The following is a 23,544-nucleotide window of genomic DNA, read 5'->3' on the forward strand; positions in this document are numbered from 1 at the left end:
TATCATTTTTTCTTTCTAGTGTAACAGATGTAGCCCATATTTCAATAATGTTAAGCTATGACAGAGTCAAGAAATATGACAGACTATTCCAATAAATACTTTTTTATTTACTGCTTAGAGTAAATTCATCATGGAACAGATCGCTGTAAAAATTTGGCAGACAAGTTCCATGAAGGGCTGAAGCCAAATACATTTCATATCCATATTAGGCTATGGAACAAGTTTAGAATTCGTTTTAGCAACAATTTTCTTTATAACTTTGAAGAAGTTAATGACCATATCTTACCAGTACATGCAAAAGTCCTATGTCTCAGAAAAACTTTTACACTCAGTAGCAATGCCTACTAACTTAATAAATAAGCAATATGTGTTAATTGAATTTGGCATGAAAACCAAGAAAGCATAGAAATGAGCATAGCACAAAACTTTCTATTACATACAAATTATGAAATGTATGCTGTACCGATAGTAGTAGGACAGCTCAAAAAAGAAAGAAAAAATGCTAGCCCATATTAATCTGATATTAAAGTATCTGGATTGCTCTGAAAACTTTCTCAAGGGTTACGATATAGTAGAGATGCCCATCCACCAGTAGAGCAGCTGTACCAATGGAGGGAAGCCCCACCTACAGAGAGAATTCATTTTACACCCACAAAAAGCTTGATAAGTCTGATACAGAAGGATTATCATCAGTGCCTCTCAAACGTACTGTTTTATGCATCACCCAAGGTTGTTGTTACAATGAGCAGTTATATAAATCTTTTAAAATAAAAAAGCAAGCAAACTAGAAGAGGAAACCATTTTGGGGTTGTGATTATAAAAACATATAATATCTATTTCTATTATTCTCCTGGAATTTTGGATCTCCAAGTAGTATAACTCCTGCTTGGTGTCCAATCCTCCCATTTCAGTGCAGGAAAATTCCGAATAAAATGGATCCAGAAATCCAGAGTGTCACATAGTCACTTCCTGCCTCCAGTCAATACAAATGGGGCAGGGGGGAACTTTAATAAGCCAGAAGGTCCCCTATTTGGCATCTCTTTACACTCCTCCAACTTAGGAACAATGAGAAAGTTTACATTTCTATCTATGCAAAAAAATTTAAAAAGAGGAGAGGGGAAACATACAAATACAACTTTCGTATAGTGGATTATAATCAATTTATATATATTCATAGCACATTTATATAATTCTTGACATTTAAATCAGTTTTGCAAACATGAAAAATAAACACAAAGACTAGTTCTGGTGCATGCAATCTAATTTCTCCCTGGTCTTCCAATTTCAAATCATTTTTCATATTGTAGAGTTAAGCAGTAACCACTCAAACTTGTGCTATACTTTTTTTGGGGGGGGGGCGATTGATCATAAAAGCATCCAATATCCATTTCTATTAGCCTCCTTTTATTTTTCTTTTAAATCAGAAGTACCAAAAGCATCTAGTCTTCAAGAACATTAATATTCAAAATAACTTCTGTCCAATTATTTCCAAAAGGATAAATCTATAGGAAATTTGCAATCCAACTCAGGGACACATATGTTTGAAAATACGAAACTATACAAAACCTACAACCAATTTCAGCTAAACCTTTAAAGATTTATAAGTATTTATAAGTATTTGAAATACCTTAATTGGATTGTGAAGCAATTTATACATTTTATTTCTTAAAGGACTAACAAGCAGGGACAATCTGTATATACTATACCTGACTGTATATCTTATGACTACATGAGAATGAACAGGAAGTATTCTTTCAGAATTGCTCTCTTACTAGCTATTTACACAGTCCTTGCCATTGCAGGATTCAAGTGTGCTTTCATTACCCCAAAGCCTGGAATGTCCTATTTGTGTAGTAGCAACTCAGCATACTCTCAGATCAAAGCATACCGTGAACAAATGGGATGCTGACTCAGGAAAGGACAACAGAATATATTTTATTTTAATCCATACTTTTACAGATTGCACTATGTGCAGAGGTCCTTATCAGAATGAGAATTCTTCTTGCACTGTCTTAATAAGTTGTTTGCAATTCTCATGTTCATGGATTTGGTTACATTGTTTCAGAAATAATATGTCACATTTTAACGTGCATTGCATTATTATAAACTGAATCTCATGCTAAATTATTATTTCAGCAAAATATTTATTACTGAAGCTACAGATTATTTTACATAACAATACACAAGTACTTTATGCCTCATTTGGGACATATTGTAATATTTTATTTAATGTTTTAAATTAAATATCATCAAGTAAAGAATAACTGAATGAACAAATATAAACGATAGCTCATGAACTGGGAAAATGTCTATGAAACACAAGAGATGGTTTATTACTGCCTGCTACTATTATAATAAAAAATAATTTGTGCAGTTCATTTCTACTTATCTCCAATTTTCTCAGGAGCATTTATCAATTTATAAGCATTCATTTTGCTATGTAAATGCAATATTTAAATATATATGAATTAAGGTAGTCTTTGATTTATGATCACAGCTGCAACTGGACTGGAATTTCTATTCTTATATTAAAAGGCCTACTCTCTTCTTTGGAACACTGAATTGTTTAACCAATTAGTAAGTCCGTCAAGTTTTTAGGAATAGTTGACACTTAAAGCAATAGTCTGGACTGAAGTAACTGAGCCTTCAGGCTATACATTTAATGTCTGGGGGATGACAGAGTTTTACAGATCACTTTCATGTTTACTTATTTTCCCCAGATTAACCTGATTCAAAAGTGTTAAGAGTCGAGAATGAAGCACTATCAGAATATTAGCACTAAGTCAGGACTTTTGTAATTACTCATTCTATAGCAGGGGTGTCAAACTCACATCATCACGGTGGCATCACGTGACATATTGAGACTTCCCCTTTTGTTAAACTGGCCGTGGGCGTGGCCAGTGCATGACGCATCCAGCCCGCGGGCCAGGAGTTTGACAGCCCTGATCTATAGGAAGACTCATGAGCAATCAAATCCTGATTAAGCATAGTCATGGCAAAAATATATATTAGACAAGAGTCCTGTGATCACCATTTGTAACCTTCCCAGCTGGCTTTCGACAAGTTGAAGTCAGTGGAGGAACCGAGATTCTGTTAATGACCACCTGATTCACTTAACAACTGCAGTGATTCGCTTAACAAATGTGGCAAAAAAGGTTGTAAAATGGAGCAAAACTCACTTAACAGCTGCCTTGCTTAGCAACAGAAATTCTGGGCTCAGATATGGTCCCAGGTTGAGAACTATCTGTAAACACTAGAAAGAATAACTTTAATTTATTTGAGGAGCAGAAATTAAAGAATCTGTGGCCTTCTTCCAAAGGGACAGAACAATATAAATAACAATACAAATCTAAAGATATAATGATATTGTGATCAACCAATTTGAGTTTATTTACTTACTTTTTCATCTACCAAATAGAATTGGTGACATTCTAAGAATAGTATAAATTTAAATCTATCCCAACTTCATTATATAGAATTGTAGAATAATTTGCTCTGTAACTCCCTAATTTTTTGCTTAAAGTTACTTCTGACATGGATATCAGTAATTCATAGATTCTGTAAGTAATATTGTCAATACCCTGGCTAATGTTTTGCAAGCTTGTTAAATGTTGGTTTATGCTAGTTGACCTTTACTTTTGTTGGCACTGATTGTTTTATGCTAAAGAAAAATGAAATGACTGTAAAGAAATTCAGGTAGAACACACCTGATAGGGCAACATCACCAAAAGAGTAGTGACAGAATAGAGAAACTAGTTCAATTACTTCCTGGAATGGCTATTAAACCATTTTTTAAAAAAGAAATCTTTAGATTCTATAAAATTTAATCTATAAAATGTTTCCATCCCCTACAATGAAATTTAAAATGTTCTGTAATCAAGCACACCCAGTCTGTCTAGAGGGGTTGATCAGTTTCATTACTAACTCAATTAGAAGTTTTTCTTTGTGGACTGTTGATCACCCATTCAATCAGGATAAAAGCTAGGTTTGATTTATATAATCACTGCCTTCAGTAAAGAAGCAATCCTCAATTAGGATTTTTTTTGTAATGGAGAAATTCTATTCACAAAACACCTATTGTGGTCGAACACTTCAGAAAAGACCATCAACCGTTTACTTCCTAATAGTAACATCCTAGTTATGTATGCTCTTTTATATTCTGTGGAACATATTCCCATATGCTGCCAAAAAATTACAAGCTCATCTTGAAAAATTAAGTAGGAGAAATATGCAAAAAATTAATACCTACATACTCACTGGAATGAAAGTACAGGGCTAAATGTCAGTCTCATAAAAGAGAAATGCATTATATAAAGTGAGGTAAAAACTTACAGCCTGGTTATGGCTTGTTTCTTTTAGGTCTCTAAGATAAAGGATAGTTTTTTCTGCGCTGTTGAACATTCAAAGCAAGGAGAAAGCCAAAGCAATCCATTTTGTTCACTTCCAGCTTTGAACTCCAAAAAAAAAAAAAAAAAAAAGGAAGCTTGTTCTCATATATATCCTCCCCCCCTCCTCAAAACTTTAAATGGTGATTGTGTGGGATTTGGAGATTATGTGCAATTGCATTACTGGGAGCTGGAACAAGCAATTTCTGATTTACTATAGCAGAGTCTAATCATGGTAATTCTTTTACTAATTTTGGTTGCATCTCTTTCACCAAGAAGACATTGGATCCGGCTAGACAAGAAGAAAGGAAGAATTTTCATGCTGTAGTTAAGACTCTTCAAGTAACTTATTCTTTCTGAGAATTGATGCATGTCTCTATCATTTTGTATCATAACTTTCTGGTGCTTTGATCCTGACTGCAGGCTTTTGCTATGATATCATGGTTTCCAGCTCTGCCAAAGTCACAATTCTCACAATTCAGTCCTAATATCCAAGCTTACAAGGGAAGAAAGGAACAAGGAATCTTCCCCGATTTAATGCTGAAATAGTACAATGTTAAGACATAATCCTGGCAAATTTTAATGTTAAATTGTCATCAAAGCCAGCCAAAATCGGCAAACTTTTGAGGTTTATATGTACATACATAAATCACAATAAAATTTTAACAGCACCTCCATTGAGGGAAATGTTGCATAACCTTCATTTATATTCAATTAAAACAGTGTAATTTCTTTAATTACCTTATGTATTATTGATTACTCAATGCCTAGAAGATAATCTGACTTCCATAATTAACCATTCCCCAATTACACATACTCATGTATACATACCAATATACTTTTCATAGGCAAAACAGAATGGTTTGCTAACTGCAGGATTTTTTAAGGGCAGAAACTTGCAGAACTAAATAATTAAATGGGGATATATATAGACAATGCCAATGCATATGTCTACTGGCTTGAGAATCAGGGTTAAGGATAATTTTCTATTGCATTCCCAAAATATATAAGTTTTGCAAAGCACTTTAAAACCTACTGTCCACCTCCATAGGAAAAGCAACAATAAAGTCTTGGAAATGTTTGCGTACAAGGCACATTAAAAATGGGAATCTGTAAGTAAGTTTGCTAAGTGCTTCCTACATATCCTCAACTACCAGTGTAAGTAGTCAATAAAGCACTTTGAAATCCTTAGATGAACTCTGCTTTGGATGAAAGGCATTATTGCTGCATTAAATCATCTGTCTTTCTGGTATTCTGAGAGAATGTGAAGAATGACAGATAGACATTCATGTATCAATGTTCTGTTCTAAATTAAGTGTGTTGCTATCTTTCTCTCATCTCTAAAGCTGATGGTATCCAAGGATGGTAGGCTGTCAGTTGAATCTGAGCAAAACCAGAGGCATGATGGATAGACAGAATATTAAGGAAAAATACAACAAGCACCCTGGGGTGCCTCAGTTTACTACAATATTCAGGTTTGATAAATAAGCATAGAATAGTAATGACCCGAGAGCCAGGTAGATGTAGTGGTTGAGGCATCAGGCTAGACAGTGGGAATCTGTGGGTTCCAGCTCTGCCTTAGGCACAAAGCCAACTGGGTGATCACCCAGTTGGTGATCTTAGGCCAGTCACTCTCTTTCAGTCCTAGGGAGTAGGCAATGTCAGACCACTTCCTTGCCAATAAAACTGCAAGGACTTGTCTAGGTAGTTGTCAGGAGTCAACACTGACTCAAAGCCCCCCCTCCCCAAAGCCATAATCTTTCTTGTCAACAGGAAAGCTTTTCAGTTTAGTTCTTTGGCACTACTAAGAAGGTAATTTTAGTGGGACAACACAGGAACAGTGTGTGAGAGGCAGTTTGAAAGTGAGGCTTATATTAAACTCATGAAAGAAGATAAATAACCGTATATGCCTTTGTTTTAGAGCAGGATATAGACACAGGATTACTTATCAATAAGCATCAGCACTTGGAACAGGAGAAAACAATGTTTGTCAATCTAGAGAGAGAACATGCATTTAAAGACCTGAATAGACTGCTACCTTTTGTAGTTAGACACTCAGATTTCATATCTCAAAGAGATCTGCCAATGTATTTATACTCAAATTACAGTTCCTTACCAGTAGAACATTGATAATAGCATTATATACATTCCCTCCATAGTGAAATGTAAAATAGGGTATGACAGCCATACAAGGGTTAAAATTCACTTTCCTTGCCTGGAGAGGGAGAATTTGAAGGATGTTGAGGATTGGTTAAAAGCTATAATTAGTTCTAAGGATTGTTGGGGTAGGGTGTGTGAACAAAGAAAAAAATGCATTTACTGGTTTCAGCTCTTGTGAAGAGTCTTAAAGCAAATCCCTGGGGTCCAAGTAAAAGAAAGGACTACAAGAAAGCTTTCTGCTGGGAAAGAGCAGTGATGAAGGAGTTAAATTAAGAACATGAAGTAACGTATGGAAACTAATCAAGGAGAGAACCAACCTAGAACTAAGGAGAAATTTCCTGACAGAACAATTAATCAGAAGAACAGCTTGCCTCCAGAAGTTGTGGGTGCTCCATCAGTGGAGGTTTTAAGAAAAGATTGGACAACCATTTGTCTGAAATGGTATAGGGCTCTTGTTTGAGTAGGAGGTTGGACTAGAAGATCTCCAAGGTCCCTTCCAACTCTGTTATTCTGTTACATATATAGCGACCATAAACCCATGAATAAATATACACAGGAGCTTTCATTGCTTATGAAAACACTTTGTACACCAGAAAAGATTTGCCTTGAGTCTTTTTGTTTGACATCTATTGGGAAAAGGCTGAGGAGTGCTAGGAATACAAAAAAAAAAAGAAAAAAAGATGGGGGTGTAAACTAGACAGATAGCCCAATTTTAGTATGTCATCAATTACTACCGGTACTTCCCAAATCAGTTTCATAAATTTAGATGACAAGCCAGTAATTCCTCATTCCATAGGTATTTATTTGAATTCTGTTTTCCAAGGAAGATACCTTACATTCATAGCATTATCACAATCTAATCTGGAAATTACATGATTCAGAATAAAAAATTCTCAGCCTAATTTGTACTGTAAAGTACACTTTGTAGAATAAAATTCCTCATTACACATTCTACTAAGCCATAAATCTTAGTAATGTATAAAAATTACAGTGGCTGAGCATGCCTGTCAAAACCAAACAAATCACAATATAAATGAACGTTTAACATATAGTTTAATCCTACTGTCTATATTGACTGTATCGCATGGTAAATATTCCATGGAAAGTATTTCACGTAGAATAACACATAGCAAGGTTAATGCTCTTCAACCAGCTCCTTAAATGACTGTAGATATGAATGGTGCCTAAATAGACAGGATGTACTTCTACCATATTTGCCTATTGTACATATTTGAAAAATTGTATCAAGTTCAATAGTCCATGCACCCCAATATAGTCTGTATTGAACAACTATGATTTACCAAGAAAGGACTTTTAAGTGATCATCCTAAGCCACAGTAACTATGTTTTATTATTTGCTATGATACCATATTCCTATCTACTTATTGTATCTTGTGTTCATTTGTTCATACTTAGTGGCTTCAGTGGAATCTCGTAATTGCTGATTCTGGTCATACAGAAAGAAGGGATGTTAATAAATTTAGAACTGAATGTTTATCCTAGTGAGGAAACAGTACAAAAGCAACAGAACATAGGGAGGAAAGAGAGGGACAAAGGAAGAAAAATTCTACAGCACAAAACCCTTGATAAAATCAAACTCTGTGATGCTGAATTCAATTTTAATGAAAAATCAACTAAGTTTTAAGTAACAAAGCTACTGTAATATATTTTTTTCTAATGTAACCGAATGAAAGTGATAAGATGAAAAAAAAAAAAAATCCTTCCAGGAAGGTAACAATGCCCTTCAGTTCTCTTGAATGCAGCTGCCAGCACAGGAGCTGTATAAGAGCCAAACAATGCCTGTGGCAATATCTATTAAATGACTGTCTTATGCTTCAAAGCATGTCTGATTTATGTTTCAAAATCCCAAATATTAATTAGTATTGTACAGTTGCTGAATCGGCCTATGCCAAGCTTATTCTTTCTCCCATTCAAAGCTTTTGCAGTACCTACAAGTCTTGTTTCTCTGACATGAGCATTTAACAGCTCCGCTGATCTGAGTTGGTTGCTGTGTGATAAGCATGATAGGAAGTGCAATACGGCAACTTCAGAGATTCAGTTTGTAAAAGGTTCATTAATATCTCTCCATCTGAGTGTTTTATGGATTAAAAGAGGTACCGGACAGGCCCTACCAACTGCTTTGTACCACAGGTCTTCTCAGTGACTGTGAGGGAAGCAGAACCCCCAGTACGTCAACACAGAGTTTTTCTTTCTCTTAAAACATTTTCAGTTTGTCCCATCCCCACTGCAGCTTAACTTGCAGGAACCTACAGAATGTTGCTGCCATCCTGGTGCCAGCTGCCTTTGAGTTGTTACTTGCTTCTACTTGTAAAATGACCCAGCAGCACATGCTACTTAGCATTATTAAACAATGGCAGCATTCTCCACAATCTGCAGAGCATTTTGGATGAAGATTACTAAAACATAAAAGAAAAGAAGAAAGTTCAGCAAATACCCAGTAACTAGTTTTAGCTCACAAAGGTGTGTCCCCCACCCCCCACCCCCCATCTCCGGTATGGAGAGTTGCTCCAAAGTCCTCTATTGCATGTTGTATCAGCCTGATTAACCCCTGACATTTACTATAGTAGGATCCTATACTCTAACCTAACCCTAACCTTGAATGCTAAGCAAAGAGAAGATAGCAACTAATACTCCAATGATACAATTGACTGAAGAAAACACTACTTTCCAAGAGCAATGAAAGACTGAGATACATTTTTTTCTACCCATTAACTGCTTATAGCAATAGCAATAGCACTTAGACTTACAGTATATACCGCTTCACAGTGCTCTCTAAGCCCTCTCTAAGCCCTCTCTAAGCGATTTACAGAATCAGCATATTGCCCCCAACAATCTAGGTCCTCATTTTACCAACCTCAGAAGGATGGAAGGCTGAGTCACCCTTGAACCTGGTGAGATTCGATCTGCCAAACTGCTGGCAGCCGGTGATCAGCAGAAGTAGCCTGCAGCACTCTAACCACTGCGCCACCATGGCTGTTATCTATTGAAGGACCAAAATGCCCCACCGTTTCAGGCCAAAAGCAACAGTTGGCCTCTGGATGGCAAATCAGGGATCATCAACAAAAAGAAATATAATATAATATTATTATATAGGCTAGAATATAAAACAGAACCGAGATGTAATTTTAATTTGCTTTAATTTAATTAGATATGGATAATGTTACTTTCAAGGGGGCATGATAGCTCAGCGGTTAAAGAAGCTGAGCTTGTCGGCTGGAATGCTGACAGCCCAGGTTCCATGCAACGGGGTGAGCTCCTGTTACTTCCCCCAGCTCCTGCCTACCTAGCAGTTCTAAAGCATGCAAATAGATTAATAGGTACCACTTCGGTGGCAAGGTAACAACGTTCTGTGCGCCTTTGGCATATAGCCATGCTGGCCATGGAAATTGTCTTTGGACAACACTGGTTCCCTCAGCCAAGAAATTGAGATGAGCACCAAGACCTAGAGCAAGTTACACCAGGGAAACCTTTACCTTTATCCTTAATATTACTTTCCATGTGATTTATAATTCTTTGAGGAGACTGCTGAAGGCTACTTCAAATATAGGCTGCTGTTCCATTTCTAAACTAAATTCAAGGTGCTAATACCTTTAAACCCTATATTAATTGGGGGCTACATAGCCTCCAACTCCCTATTTCGGAATTTTGAGATAATCATATGAATTATTTGAGAGGAAGATCAGCATAAAAATAACTAATAATTAATAGTGCCTCTGCCTCCAGCTACATTTTTTTTTCAGAGAATCACATGGTCACTTAGATACTCTAATCTTCTGTAAATTTCTTATGATTTTATGTAGTTTTATCATCATGGTAAAAACATGTATGTGGGGATTAAACAATGAACGAGAGAGAAAGAGTTTTCAAAAGCACCAATTTGGAAATACGACAAACACCAACTGAAATTGTTGTAGATGGTAAAACTAATAACTGCACAACTGCATAATATCAATTCTACTCTAAAAGAGCAATTTTAGTTTAATAGCTCTTATAATTAAAGCTGGATAGTACTCTTTCATGCATTATGGACAAGCTTAACATGACAGTCATCTACATTGGTCAAAGAATTGATTGAAAGACTTCAATAATGTCACAGAACATATTCAGGAATGTGCAAACTATTTTTTTCTTACACGGAATTTTAGATCTGGAGTTTAAATCATTAAAATGTGAAACAGTTTCTGAACACAACTCATAACTTACTTAAGTATGCTTTTACAGCCATGTATTTACAAAGTTTTTGCACACTGAGTCATACTGAATGTCATAACTTTACCAGCTTTAGTAAAAGAAAATGTAAACTATGATAAAATGGGACAGGACTGTGCCCGTCTGATTTATTTCTATTCATTCCTCTTTGGTAAATAATTTTATCAGTTTTTTCTTTCTAGGGAATTTCCACCCCGCTGTGTAGTTTCCCATTAACCTATAAACAGATCATAGAGAAAAAGACAGGATTAATGACCTGTGAAATAGGTTCAGTACAGTGGGTACTGGCTAATCTTTGCTAACTTAGCCCAAAGGTTTGAGATATAAAGCCCACTTAAATCCTGGCCAAGTTTTGAACGTGATGAACCAAAGTGGACTCACAATATATTTTCTGGAACTATATATAAAATGGCTACAGATGCAAACAATTTGCCAAAGAACAAATCCTGAAATTACTGCTAAAGATTTTTTCATGTTATTTTAGTGGAAGAATGATTACTGATTTCAATAAGTAATAAAGTCACTTGACCTCATACTATAAAAAAGTTAAACATCTAAGCATCATAGCAAGCCCACAGGCAGCAGTTAATATATTAAAAGCAACAGCAAGTTTGTTTCCACAACAAATTGGATTCACAGTAATTGTAGGCAGCCTTGGGGGTAAGGATTGTCTAACCTAGTGGTTTTTAAACCTGTTACTTTCAAATAGATTAGCTTCAGTTTCTCTGAGGAGAGATCCTTCCATATTGGAACACATGTGTTCCAACCCATGTTCCATCGTTTGTACTCAATACAGAAAATGTTGATCAGATTGGTTGGATTTTGCTGCCTCCATTATCCACTCAGGAGAAATTCAGTTTAATGGCTGAATTATCTTCATGGAAACGAAGGAATCCTTGATAAATTACAAAACGCATGGGTTCCTTAGAATACATTTTGAAACCAACAGTAACTTACTGTTTTGGCCTGTTTTAATAGCAAAGGAAAAGTGACATTAATTCGTAAGTGTATTCTTCAGCATATTATGAGTTGCTTTCCATTTCATATCAAATGTTCAGCAGAATTAGGCACAAACTAACTAGCTGCTGAACAGTTTACTTATAATTTTACATTTTACATTTATCTTTACCTTATATTTGTAGTTCATTTATATTTTGTTTTGTTGACATGTACTATAAGAATCAGTGAAAAAATATTGAGATGGATGTTGCCTCAAATACACATTTAAGAGGAATATGGAAACATTTATTGTAGTCTTATGACAGAATATTTATTTTCTAGGTCATAAAAGCTGCACAAAAATGTCACATTTGAGATGTTGCTCAAGGCAAGATTTACTGTAACCAGAAACAGCTATTTTCTTGTTTGATTATATTTTTGAATTTTTCTTTGGCCTTGGAATCAAATCTCACTGGACCACAGTTTTGACACATCTGGTAGGTAGCAGGTTGTATACTATGGTCTAGGGCAGGGCTGTCAAACTCGCAGCCCACAGGCCGGATGCCTCACATGCTGGCCACGCCCATGCCCGGTTTAGCGAAGAAGAAAAATGTCACAATACATCACATGATGATGCTGTGACGACACGAGTTTGACACCCCTGGTTTTGTGTATGGCATAACACCCCCCAACATACCCTAATGCCCTGATAGCGAACCTATGGCATGCATGCCAGAGGTGACACACAGAGCCCCCTCTGCTGGCACACACGTCATTGCCCCAGGTCAGATCTCCGTGATGTTTCTTTTGTGAGCTTCTGTTTCCCTGCAAATGACAAAACAGAAACTCACGAAAGAAAAAGATCTTACCTCTTGCCACACTGCCATTGTTGGGATGCCCTGCCTCCCGCCGACCAGCTAGTCTTCAGGTTTCTGCTGCGCATGCGTGCATGTCCGTGTATATATGTGTGCATGTCCACACATGCACACAATCACACATGTCCATGCATGTGCATGTTTGTGATGTCCACACATGCACATGCGCATGTCTGCATGCATGCACGCACCTTTCAGTTGAACATGAGTGTGTGCAGTTTGGGTACTCGGTGTCTAAAAGGTTCACCATCACTGCCCTAATGCATACTAACTGTATTTGCTCTATTCACTTGAGAAGTTGAAAGATTTTCAGCTGGGTCTTCAGCACATCTCTCTCCTTATATGTAAGAAAACATGTAAAGAAGGATCCTTCCCACCTCCAGCTTCTAGCACAAATTATCCTTCTAGTTATAATTTCCATTTTTTTCTCTGAATTTTTAATTTGTTCTTATAAATATTTTTTTATTTCCTCTCAATCATAATAAGTGGGAAGAAAAAAAATAACTAAACTTCAAACATTTATTTTTCTCATTGTAGACCAATATTTCCCAGAGCATGGCAAGTTGGAATTAGATACCTAGCAAAAAGAAACAAATGTCAAATACATAAACTTTTCCATCAAATAAAAACAGTTGTAGTCAGGTGTTCCATATTGGCTATAAAAACAAAAAACACATACCAAAAGAATCCTGAGACACTTTATTCTCCTCCAGCTGTTGATAAGAAACTTTTTTACACATAACTTCAAATGTGGGAAGCATAGAATACATTATATACATGCATGCATGCATACATACATACATATATAACAAGTAACATTTTTATAAATTTCAATGACTAAATAAAAGTCTGACAATTTAAAAAACTATAATACGGAAATACACAATGAGCTGCATAATATACTAATTTGGGGAACATGGAAGGAAGTATGCCAGAGGTCCTTTCCTACTTAGAATTAAAAAAAAAACTAATGTTTTCATAAAATCCACCTTTCACAGGCCAATGCAAACTTCTATTGTTATATATATTATCCGATGTTTTACAAACTCTACTTTGTCAAATACATATTTTTGATGCAACATAAAATACATAATGCAAGATACAAGATACAAAAGATGAAGATCGCTAAGTAGGAGAATTAGGGGAAAAACATAATTTTTCAGAGTACTGAAATATAATTGCAATTAGCAGAGTGATACTGAAAGAGCCAAGACAGAATCAGAAGCACCAGGCTGATGTTACAATGACCTGCCATTGAGCCATGTTTTAAAAACTGAGGGAGAAGGGTAGTAAAATAGGAAAAAAACTTGGAATTTTTCAGCGCAACATGTGAAACAGAACTTGCATTTCTCTAGGAAAATTAAATGAGGTTGGAATGAAATGCCACTTTTAAACTACACTGTTAGGACCAGGAAAGAAAAAGGGCTCTTTAAACAGAGTTCTATCACAGTGTCAGCCTGCCAAAGCACCCTTTTTGAGCCTCATAAAATGCAACCATGGAACATTATCTCTAAGTATGACTCTATGAAATGCTTAGAGCAGAGGAAGCCAAGCATGGCAAAGCACGGAATTTAAATAAAGCACTTGCTACTTACCCTGTAGTTTGCACCATGATCAGCTCACTCTCCTTAATAATTCCAATGCATTGTCTGAAAAAAATGGGAACTAAATCCTGGGGGGGAAGCAAGCAGAAAGTTCCAGAAATCCACAGATCTACAAGACTCTCAAGTTTAAACCCCTGCCCAAGATGCTGGGTAGTCTGTGTGTCTATCTTTAACTTGTAACTGATTTGGTTTCACATTCCATTGAAGTCCTGCTGGCAAATGCAATTGCACAGTTTACCAATCACAAACAGTCAGATCCACTCCCTTTCGCCTCCTCTCTCCCTCCCACCCCCATTACTCCACCCTCCCGATTCCTCTCTTTTGGAGAGCCCGTGCAGCTTCCTCGTCTCCGTGCTTTAACCTATCTTTGCAACATGAAAGGAAAGAGTTTACTAATCTTTGCTGTCCACGCATAAATAGATACCATTGTGGTTTTGCAGCCAAGAATGAACTATCTTCCAAACGTGGCTGTCCAGGAAAGGCATGTTCTGCTAGTAACATTCCTGAGAGCCTGCAGCAACAGAGTACAGGAACGATCTTGCCTTTCACTGTGTGCCTAATTCTATAGGTTTACCTCATAGAGCGTACATCACTTCTTAACTCCTGAATGAAAAGTTTTAACATCCACTGAATTCAGGATTAATAAGCCCTAAAATAATATTTACGCATGGATCCTCAGCTGCTCAGGAAGAAGGGGTTAATATGTAAATAAATCTATTGGAGGTGAATAAAGCAACATTGACGAAAAGGTATGTAGGAATGCAGCCTGACATAAGGTATAGATCTGTTGCTGTTCCTGATGGAGGTCTCTTGAGATTATCCAACTTTGTGAGGTTGTTGTTGGGCTCAATTTTTAATTGCAGACATAAAGTACGGTGCATTTTTTGTACTTGGCTGGGTTGTGTTTTTGTAGTTCCACTCGGTGTTGGTATTGAAATTGTCTGATTGTCTACTCCCAAGGTAAAACTCAACTTTTGATGACTCTATGGACAGCTCCCTTTATTTTTCTTCTGCTTCTTCTTTTCCAGACAACAGTTATGGAAACGGGATTGCCATTGTTTTCTTTTGAGATTTTGCCTGGGGTTTCCTATAGTTTTTCATCTAATATTAGAACAGTTCGATTCAGCTTAGCTTTTTGAGGTCAAAGCTGGCTAGGTATGTTCATATTAAATTAATGAACAGTCACCTGTGATTTTGTAATGGGAGGTCAATACAACATAACCCTCAGAAGAAGCAATCCCTCTGAGTAGAAGTGTGGGTGTGAGAGAATGCATGCAAAGAAAGGAAAATAGCTATCCTAAGATGGCATCTGCAATTTTTAAATAATTATTTAGTTAAAAAAAGGAGAATACTAGGTTAATTGATCCAAAATCCTGAATGAATTATATTCCAGTTCAGTCACTTTATGTTACAATATATTCCTACAAAAGCAATCCTGTGAGATAAGTTAAACCAAGGTGGAAGAATTTATGCCAAATCACCTGTTGAGCTTCCTGCCCTGAGACTGGGGTTGACTGGAGCTGAATTTCTATCATTCAGTATCTTAATTACAAACTATTTAAATTGGTCCTTTATTAAAGTATTTAAGTTTTCCTTCTAAAAGCAATCTAGGTCATTTACAAAAGGTCATAATTCACTTTTGGGGATCCAACTCAGCTGCAAAAGCTTAAACGTTACACTTATTTACTCTTATGTGTACATATTTTGTTGGCACAGAGACATAAGAAAAGGATTGCCAGCTGACTTCCAGGAAAAAGATAGATGAAATGTGATACTCCTGCCAGATCTATTATTAATGGTCCCTGCCGACTTGCCTTGTATTAAAGCAATGATTGGCTGAAATCCTGTACACATTTTCCTAGGAGTAATTCCTACTGAATTCAATAAGGCTAGCTTCTGAATAGTTTATGAAGCATGAGTCCAGAACATTGGATTTCCCGATATTGCTGAATTAAAATTTCCAACATCCTTTCTATTGGCTAAGGAGCTACTAGCATTGATCTAATTTTTCCTAAGCAACTGGAAATCTGTTTTGGACAGAATAACGGAGTTGGAAAAAACTTGGAGGTCTTCCAGTCTAACTCCCTGTTCAGACAGAAAATCCTATACCATTTCAGACAAAAGGTTTCCAATATTTTCTTAAAAGCTTCCAGTGTTCCAGAACTTCTGGAGGCTAATCATTCCACTGATTAATTGTTCTAAGTGTCAGGAAATTTCTCCTTAATACTAGGATGCTTCTCTCTTTGATTAGTTTTCGGCCACTGCTTCTTGTAATGCCTTTAGGTGCTTTGGAGAATAATTGACCCCCTCTTCTTTGTGGCAGCCTTTAGTTATTGGAACCCTGCTCTCATGTCACCCCTAGTTATTTTAATTCCTGCGACTTCTTCATATGTTTTAGCCTCCAGATCCCTAATCATCTTTGTTGCTCTTCTTTGTACTCTTTCTAGAATCTCAACTTTTTTACATCATGACGACCAAAACTGAATGCATTGTGGTCTTACCAAAGCATTATAAAATGGTATTAACACTTCACATGATCTTGATTTTATCCCTCTGTTAATGCAGCCTACATCAGCCCTTCTCCAATCATCTGGTAGTTCCCTGGTGCTCCAGGATTTTGAAAGATATGGTTCAGTAGTTTTGAAATCACGTCTAACAGTTCCTTCAGAACCTTGGGGTATAACCCACCTAGACCTGGTGATTTGATGTTAACACAGTTAAAGTAGTTGTCTCTGCCTTTTCATATTGCTGGAGACTTACACAGAGTCCAACTATGATTCAAGGAGCATTTTTCATTTTTATATTCCTGTTTCATATTTCTCATTCAGCTATATTTGAGACTATCCACTTGATAACTTTTTAGGGCACTTGATAAGAGTCACAGGTCGCTAGTTGTCAATTGGTAACTCCAGTCCAAAGTCCAAATCTGCAAATATATATTGCATTAGAACATGTTAGAATCACAACAGTTATGAGGCTGGTATAACTCTCTAATTGGTATAATAAATATCCATCCACCAAGTTTTAATTCATTAAGATCAAATGCCTGCTCAAATATGGATTTTCTTAATGAACATTTTTAAGTAAGTTGGGAAACAAGAATCAAGACAGAAAGTAAATCATATGAATGAAGGCAAATACATGTGTCCTAAGATTATGTTGCAGGATCCAATCTGGATCAGTCCCCGGGACCAGAGGTTTTGTCTTCCAAGCTTTTGGATTCGTGCTGGAGTCCATCTTGAGAGAACTTCTTTCTAGCAGACTGTGTGCTGCTCTGTGTGTGGCACTATAAATACCACGCACAGAACAGCACACACTCTGCTAGAGAGAAGTTCTATGAAGATAGGTTCCAGCATGAGTCCAAAAGCTCGGAAGACAAAACCTCTGGTCTCAGTGACTGATCCAGATTGGATCCTGCTAAATCATATGAATTATTAAGCTCTTGGAGCTGAAACTTGAAAAATATAAATTCACCATCGAAGGAATTTCAATAGAAGGGTAATATGGCAGCACATTTTATTTTTATTGAGATCAAACCTTGCAACATTTGCCATTTAGTTGCTAAACTTAAAAACTGTTTTATTATTAATATTTACAATTGAACTAAACTCAACATGTTGAACATATGACAGAGGGTTAACTACCTTCATGCTAGATTCTCCAACGTATACACAATACTTACTACTAACAAGAAAAATATTCAATATATCGCTACTCAATTCGTAACGGAGAGGGCCCTAGGCTTCTTAAGTACCTAATAAATGCCACCAATTTGTTGCTAATTCTATTTTTTCACAGAGAATGGTATTTGCGAAGCAGAGCTCTTCTGGCAAGAGCTGTTTTTTCCACACTAAGCCTGAGGAGAAACTATTTTAACAATTTAAAGCTTTATATACAGTATTGGTAGAGAAGGAAATGATTCTTTTCTGAGCTAGTAACTTCTTTCCATGTCACTTCTCATTTCTGCAGAGTGTATAAAACTTGCTCTCCTCCGTAAGTGACTATGTGAGAGAAGGTTTAATAACAACAGCAAGACACAACTCCACTGGTAGTTCATTTGGAGTCTCATACATACAAAACATGTAATTTAGAGACTGCCACAGTTTATTTGTGCTCCATTCCCTGGAATGACTTATAAGGATAAATTAAAGGCCTTGATTAGAAAGTCAGTCCTTTCTTTTTTCTATATTTCTGTTTCCATTTTTTTCCTTCACAAATAAAATGGGATCTTTCTTTATATTGCTATTATTAATGTCAAGAATTATTTCTGGATACCATCCACAGTTGCTTACATTAATTCCTGCCTGAATAACCGAATTTAAAAATGATATTCCTTTGAATTATAATTTAAAAGCAAAAAAATGGCATTTTTCAAGAATAAATGCTACGTGCTATATAAGGAATATATTGGGGCATTTATTTCTTTGTGTATTGCTTGCTTTTCTAGTTTTTCCTAATTATAGGCCGTTAATTAATTAAAACCAGGAACTCTTAAATACAAGAGGAAACAAAACAACACAGAAGGGGCTTATCTGAGCACCATTGTTGAAACTGCTGGATGAAAGACTACTTGGAAATCACATGGAAGCTAGTAGGGCCTACTTGAAAGCTAGGAACTCCTCACCCCACCAAAACAAACAAACAAAAGAATTATAATATTTCTTTCCAGTAAAAACAAAACAGTAACAGAAAACTCCTGTCTCTACCCTGATACAAGTTAAATCCTTTGTCATTCAATGCAAATTCACATAATGATGACCTATCACCATAGAATGAGAAAATAAATGCTAAAGCTTCTGCAAGAAGCAACATCAAAAAGATATGCACTATGATGGAAGAGCATCAGAAAATCTCAGGACTGTATACTAGATTGGGAAGTTGAAAAAAAAATGTCAAAAAAGAACAGTTGCCAAGATAGCTTTGTGGACATGACCCTATATCACCAAGAGCCAAGCTCAATTTGGTGGGGAAAAAGAAAATGTTAAACTATCATGTTTAAGTCATCCAAAAGAGTCACCTTGATGTGAGAGGTGTGGCAAATAAATCGAATGAATGAATGAATGAATGAATGAATGAATGAATGAATGAATGAATGAATAAAAGTCCCCAAGACTAGCAAACAGCATTAGGTTTTATATATCAGTGGCACACACAGATAAGTATTTTTAGTCCAAAATGCTTATAGTCAACCATTGCTTCTATTTTTTAAAAGACATATATTGAAATCCACTTACTAATGACATTTATCATCTTTGCTACATTTTGTAATAGGAGATATAAACACTGTGGACTGATCCTAAGAGTTCATCTCTTCCTAGCACTATCAAGTCCAGAAGAGCCTCAACATCTAGCTCCTTAAGACAATCTGCTGAATCATTCCCCTCTCTGATGACTAACTGTAACCTGATAAAAGAAAAAATCACCAGAGAAGAACAATAAGGGATAATTTTGATTACTTCAAAATCCTAAAGTGCCCCTAAGATTGTGACTCCTTTTTGCAAATGTGGCATAAAATCTTCTTCCAGAAAAAAGAGCCAGCAGGGCTCCCAGCCCCCTCAAATATACAATACTAAACACTAGTTATAGCGGTGTCTACAACAGTAGTCAAAAAAGTCAAGATGACAGCCACAACAACAGCCCTGACCTTTTTTACATGCAACAAGTTATTCTGTCACACATAAAACCCTACAGGTTTATCTTACAGAAGTATTGTACTCTAAGGCCTATATCCACAAAATGTGCATGTAAACTCAGCAAACTCAGTAGGACACACTTCTACTAGTTTGCTCTCCTATCATTTAAAATGGTTTTTTCCTGCACAAATTACTTACTATGCCTTATCCTAAAGCTGATCCTATTCAGCTTTGAACTCCAATAAGATAATACTAAGGAAGTCTCATTTTAATTATATCCTAATCAGTGGTGGGCTGCTGCCAGTTTAGACCGGTTCAGGTGAACCGATACTTGAGACCTGCAGAAGGCACGTGCGAATTGCTGTGTTTTTTGACATCACACGCATGCGCAGATGGCGTGCATGAGTGAATTGCTGTGTTTTGTGATGCTGCATGCATGCGTGGATAGTGCGTGCACGAGCGAAGTGAGCGTGCACACGCACATGTTCTCATTTCCAGTTGTTACAGTATGTGACGCCCACCTCTGATCCTAATTCATGTGAATACTCAAAAAAATGTAGCAAGCACACAATCTCAGGTTATATGGCACCAAATCAAATTCCTGAACAGACCAAACATTCATATTTCCACCAAATGTTCATTTACCATCTGTGCTTTTTTAATTAATTCAAGCAAATATTTGTATAACTCATTTGAATTCAGGGATTTTCCAGCATTGTCCTTAAAGAAAGAAACTGTGCTGTGCTTCCATGGCCACAATTACAAAAGCACGTTATAATTTTTATTTGTTTATTTGTTTGTATCCCACCTTTATTATTTTTACAAATAACTCAAGACAACAAACATATCCAACACATCTTCCTTCTCCTTTTGCCCCCACAACAACAACCCTGTGAGGTGAGTTCAGATGAGAAAGAGTGATTGGGCCAAAATCACCCAGCTGGCTTTCATACTGTAGCTAAGGCAGAACTAGAACTCATGGTCTCTTGCTTTCTAGCCCGGTGCCTTAGCTACTAGACCAAATTGGCTCTAATAATTTCTTCACAAGATGAATAACTACAATATAAAAGTTTACTGGCATGGACTCCACATATTAAACGTTTGAATAATTTTTTCTATTAAAAGTCATTGAGGACTGCAAAACGTGTGACCTGTCCCAAATAGTTTTATTCAATGGATCAGTTCATATGTAATACAAAATCATGGTTTTTCAGTACATAAGTAACTCACAGTAAGCTTCAGACTCACACACTTTGCTACTAATTACTTCTCTCCTTTATAGCATCAGATTAAAAGTTTTTGCCAAATAAACTTTAAATTGGAGAAAATACATTTGTTGCAGTTCTACAGTTCTATAAGCTGCAGCCTGAGGCTACATAGCCTTAGAAGGCTCAAAGAGTAGCTTTCAGAGCTCCTGTAAAAGTTAGGAGTCTGGTAGCACCTTTTCCATCTAACACATTTTATTAAAAACCACAGCCTGACCAAACTGATGGAAGTCCATGGTATCATCTTGAATAAGGTGGAATACATTGAGGAAGCCAAGAAACAGCTCTTAAATACCACATTCTACCAATTTCTCTCCTCATATCCCCCAACAATATATCAAAGAGAACTATGCAATGTGAAGAAGATAAAGACATATCTGCAAATCAGTGGCAGAGCTATGGATATTCTGTCTCCTCATTTTAACAAAATCTCTGTAGTTCACCTATAACACTTTCTTAACTCTCACTCCCTTAAGCCCTTCCTGCATTTGAGATTCGTTTGTGACATTTTATCATGTGGACCTATGGAAACAATCTCTCATCAAATTTCAACATGCCTTCAACTTCCAGCCCAACATTAACTTCAGCCTATATGTACCCAAAGAATAAGTCCACTTCCTTGATGTCACCCTGAAACTGTACAAGGGACATATAAATACTTTCATTATACAGGAAGTCTACTGATTGCTTTACAAACCTACATGCTTCCAGCTTCCACCCAAAACATATCACCAAATATATCATCTATAGCCAGGCTCTAAACTACAACTATATTTGTTCTGAGCCATCCAAAAGAGGCTCAATTAATGGAATTGAGCCAAATATTTAGGAGACTATACAATCAATCAATTCCCACAGAGGTCTTATTAAAAGACAGACCACAGAAACTGAACAACGGGACACTAATGATTGTCTCCTACAGGTCATAGTTCAAGCAATTCAAGCACATTATTAATAAGTTACACTCCATACCAGAAATGACACTGCACTTTCTCGGACATTGGGTAACAGGCCCATACTTACACTTAGATAACCCTCAACCAAAAGCAGATTCCTACAAGTAATAAGAAACAACAATGCTAACATGAAACCAGATCCTACAACACAGATGTCTACTTTGCCCCAACATATATACCAACAACACCATCAAACACCAATGAATACATGCGTAAGATTAAAAGCAACTTCAATATGACATATGCCATCAGCTGCCAATACCTCTCTAGTTTCTACATAGGACAAATGGGACAAACTTTGCACGAAAGAATCGCTATACAGATATGACATCAGGACTCAAAACAAGGACAAAGTTACATCCAAGCATTTCAGGTTCCAAGGACATTCCATAGCAGACCTCAGTGTGACTGTTTTGGAAAAATAGAATGTTAACAGCACTATTGGATGAAATACTATTGAACTCACGTGTTTCAAAAGGTTTCAGACAATTTCAGAAGAGCTCAACAAACTCATTGAGTTTTAATGCATTACAATAGTTAATTAATAAGCTATTTGTAAACTGTTCAATGTTAACCTGCATCTGCATAACCAACCTATCTTCCCCACATTTTCTCCCACCCCAATTTAAATCTACCTCTACCTCTAACACCTCTATGTTTCTGATGAAATGAGTTGCAGCTCACAAAAGCTTACACCTTTCAATAAAATGTGTTAGTCAGAAAATGTGCTACCTGTTTTTTTTGGTAGTAGCTTAACATGCTTTTCTTCCTACGTGTCCAAAAGTTACAACTCGTCAGAATAATTAAATACATAAGAACAGTCAAAATTTCCATGGTTCATTCTAATTAAGCTTGCATTTAAATTACACCAAAGAATTTGAAAGAAAATACAGTCTTTTTCTGGACCTTGTTTCTTTTTTTTTTCCATGTTTTAGACTACAACCTTCAACTCAAAGGCCAAAAAGGTGCTTCCTGAGTAACTCAAAAGAAGCAGTTTTGAATAGTGGCTTCTAACTTTCTTACCTCAGAAAGTTTAGATGAATTAAGTTTCCCTGATAAGGGTAGGAAATTGTGGCCATATTGTATAGCTTTCTGTTCAATTTCTGAGTTTGTGAAGCTTACGTCAAGATGAATTACCCTTAACTCTGTTCTCAGACTGACCAGTTTTGTGATAATTGAATGTAGCCTCAATTGAGACTTAGGAATGAATAGTAGTCTCCTTCCTCCATACAGATTGATGTTAACTTTTCATACTAATTTTTTAGATTAAGTGTATATTTAATATAAAAATCTGTTGCTTTTGAACCACTTTAACGCATAGATTAATCTGGGAATAACTTAGTAAAACAAAATCTTTTAGAGTATTTGGCCATGTGATTTTAAGCCTGAGGTGGATAATATGCAATAAGAAAAAGTACAATTTTCCCTGTATTTGTTTTATAATGCTTCATTAGGTCTGAAGGAACTAGCCTAAGATTTATTCAAAACCTACCCTTA

At 36.3% G+C, this 23,544-nt stretch overlaps 1 protein-coding gene across 7 annotated transcripts in view; it reads right to left on the reverse strand.

Annotated features, from left to right (window-relative positions):
* DTNA (dystrobrevin alpha) overlaps window positions 1-23,544 on the reverse strand; it is a 159,899-nt gene that overhangs the window by 112,718 nt on the left and 23,637 nt on the right. For 6 of the 7 annotated variants that reach the window (XM_070940560.1, XM_070940558.1, XM_070940562.1 and 3 more), the window contains exon 1: window positions 14,185-14,358. In XM_070940560.1, coding sequence (XP_070796661.1) covers window positions 14,185-14,201 — 17 coding nt within the window. In that variant the 5' untranslated portion in view covers window positions 14,202-14,358. Of the gene's footprint in view, window positions 1-14,184; window positions 14,359-23,544 lie in introns of those variants that run through there. The other variant, XM_070940559.1, reaches the window with a different exon arrangement.

This window comes from Pituophis catenifer, unplaced genomic scaffold (genome assembly GCF_029215685.1).
Source record: "Pituophis catenifer annectens isolate HBS135680 unplaced genomic scaffold, rPitCat1.0.hap2 SCAF_3, whole genome shotgun sequence".
Taxonomy (NCBI): Eukaryota; Metazoa; Chordata; class Lepidosauria; order Squamata; family Colubridae; genus Pituophis; species Pituophis catenifer.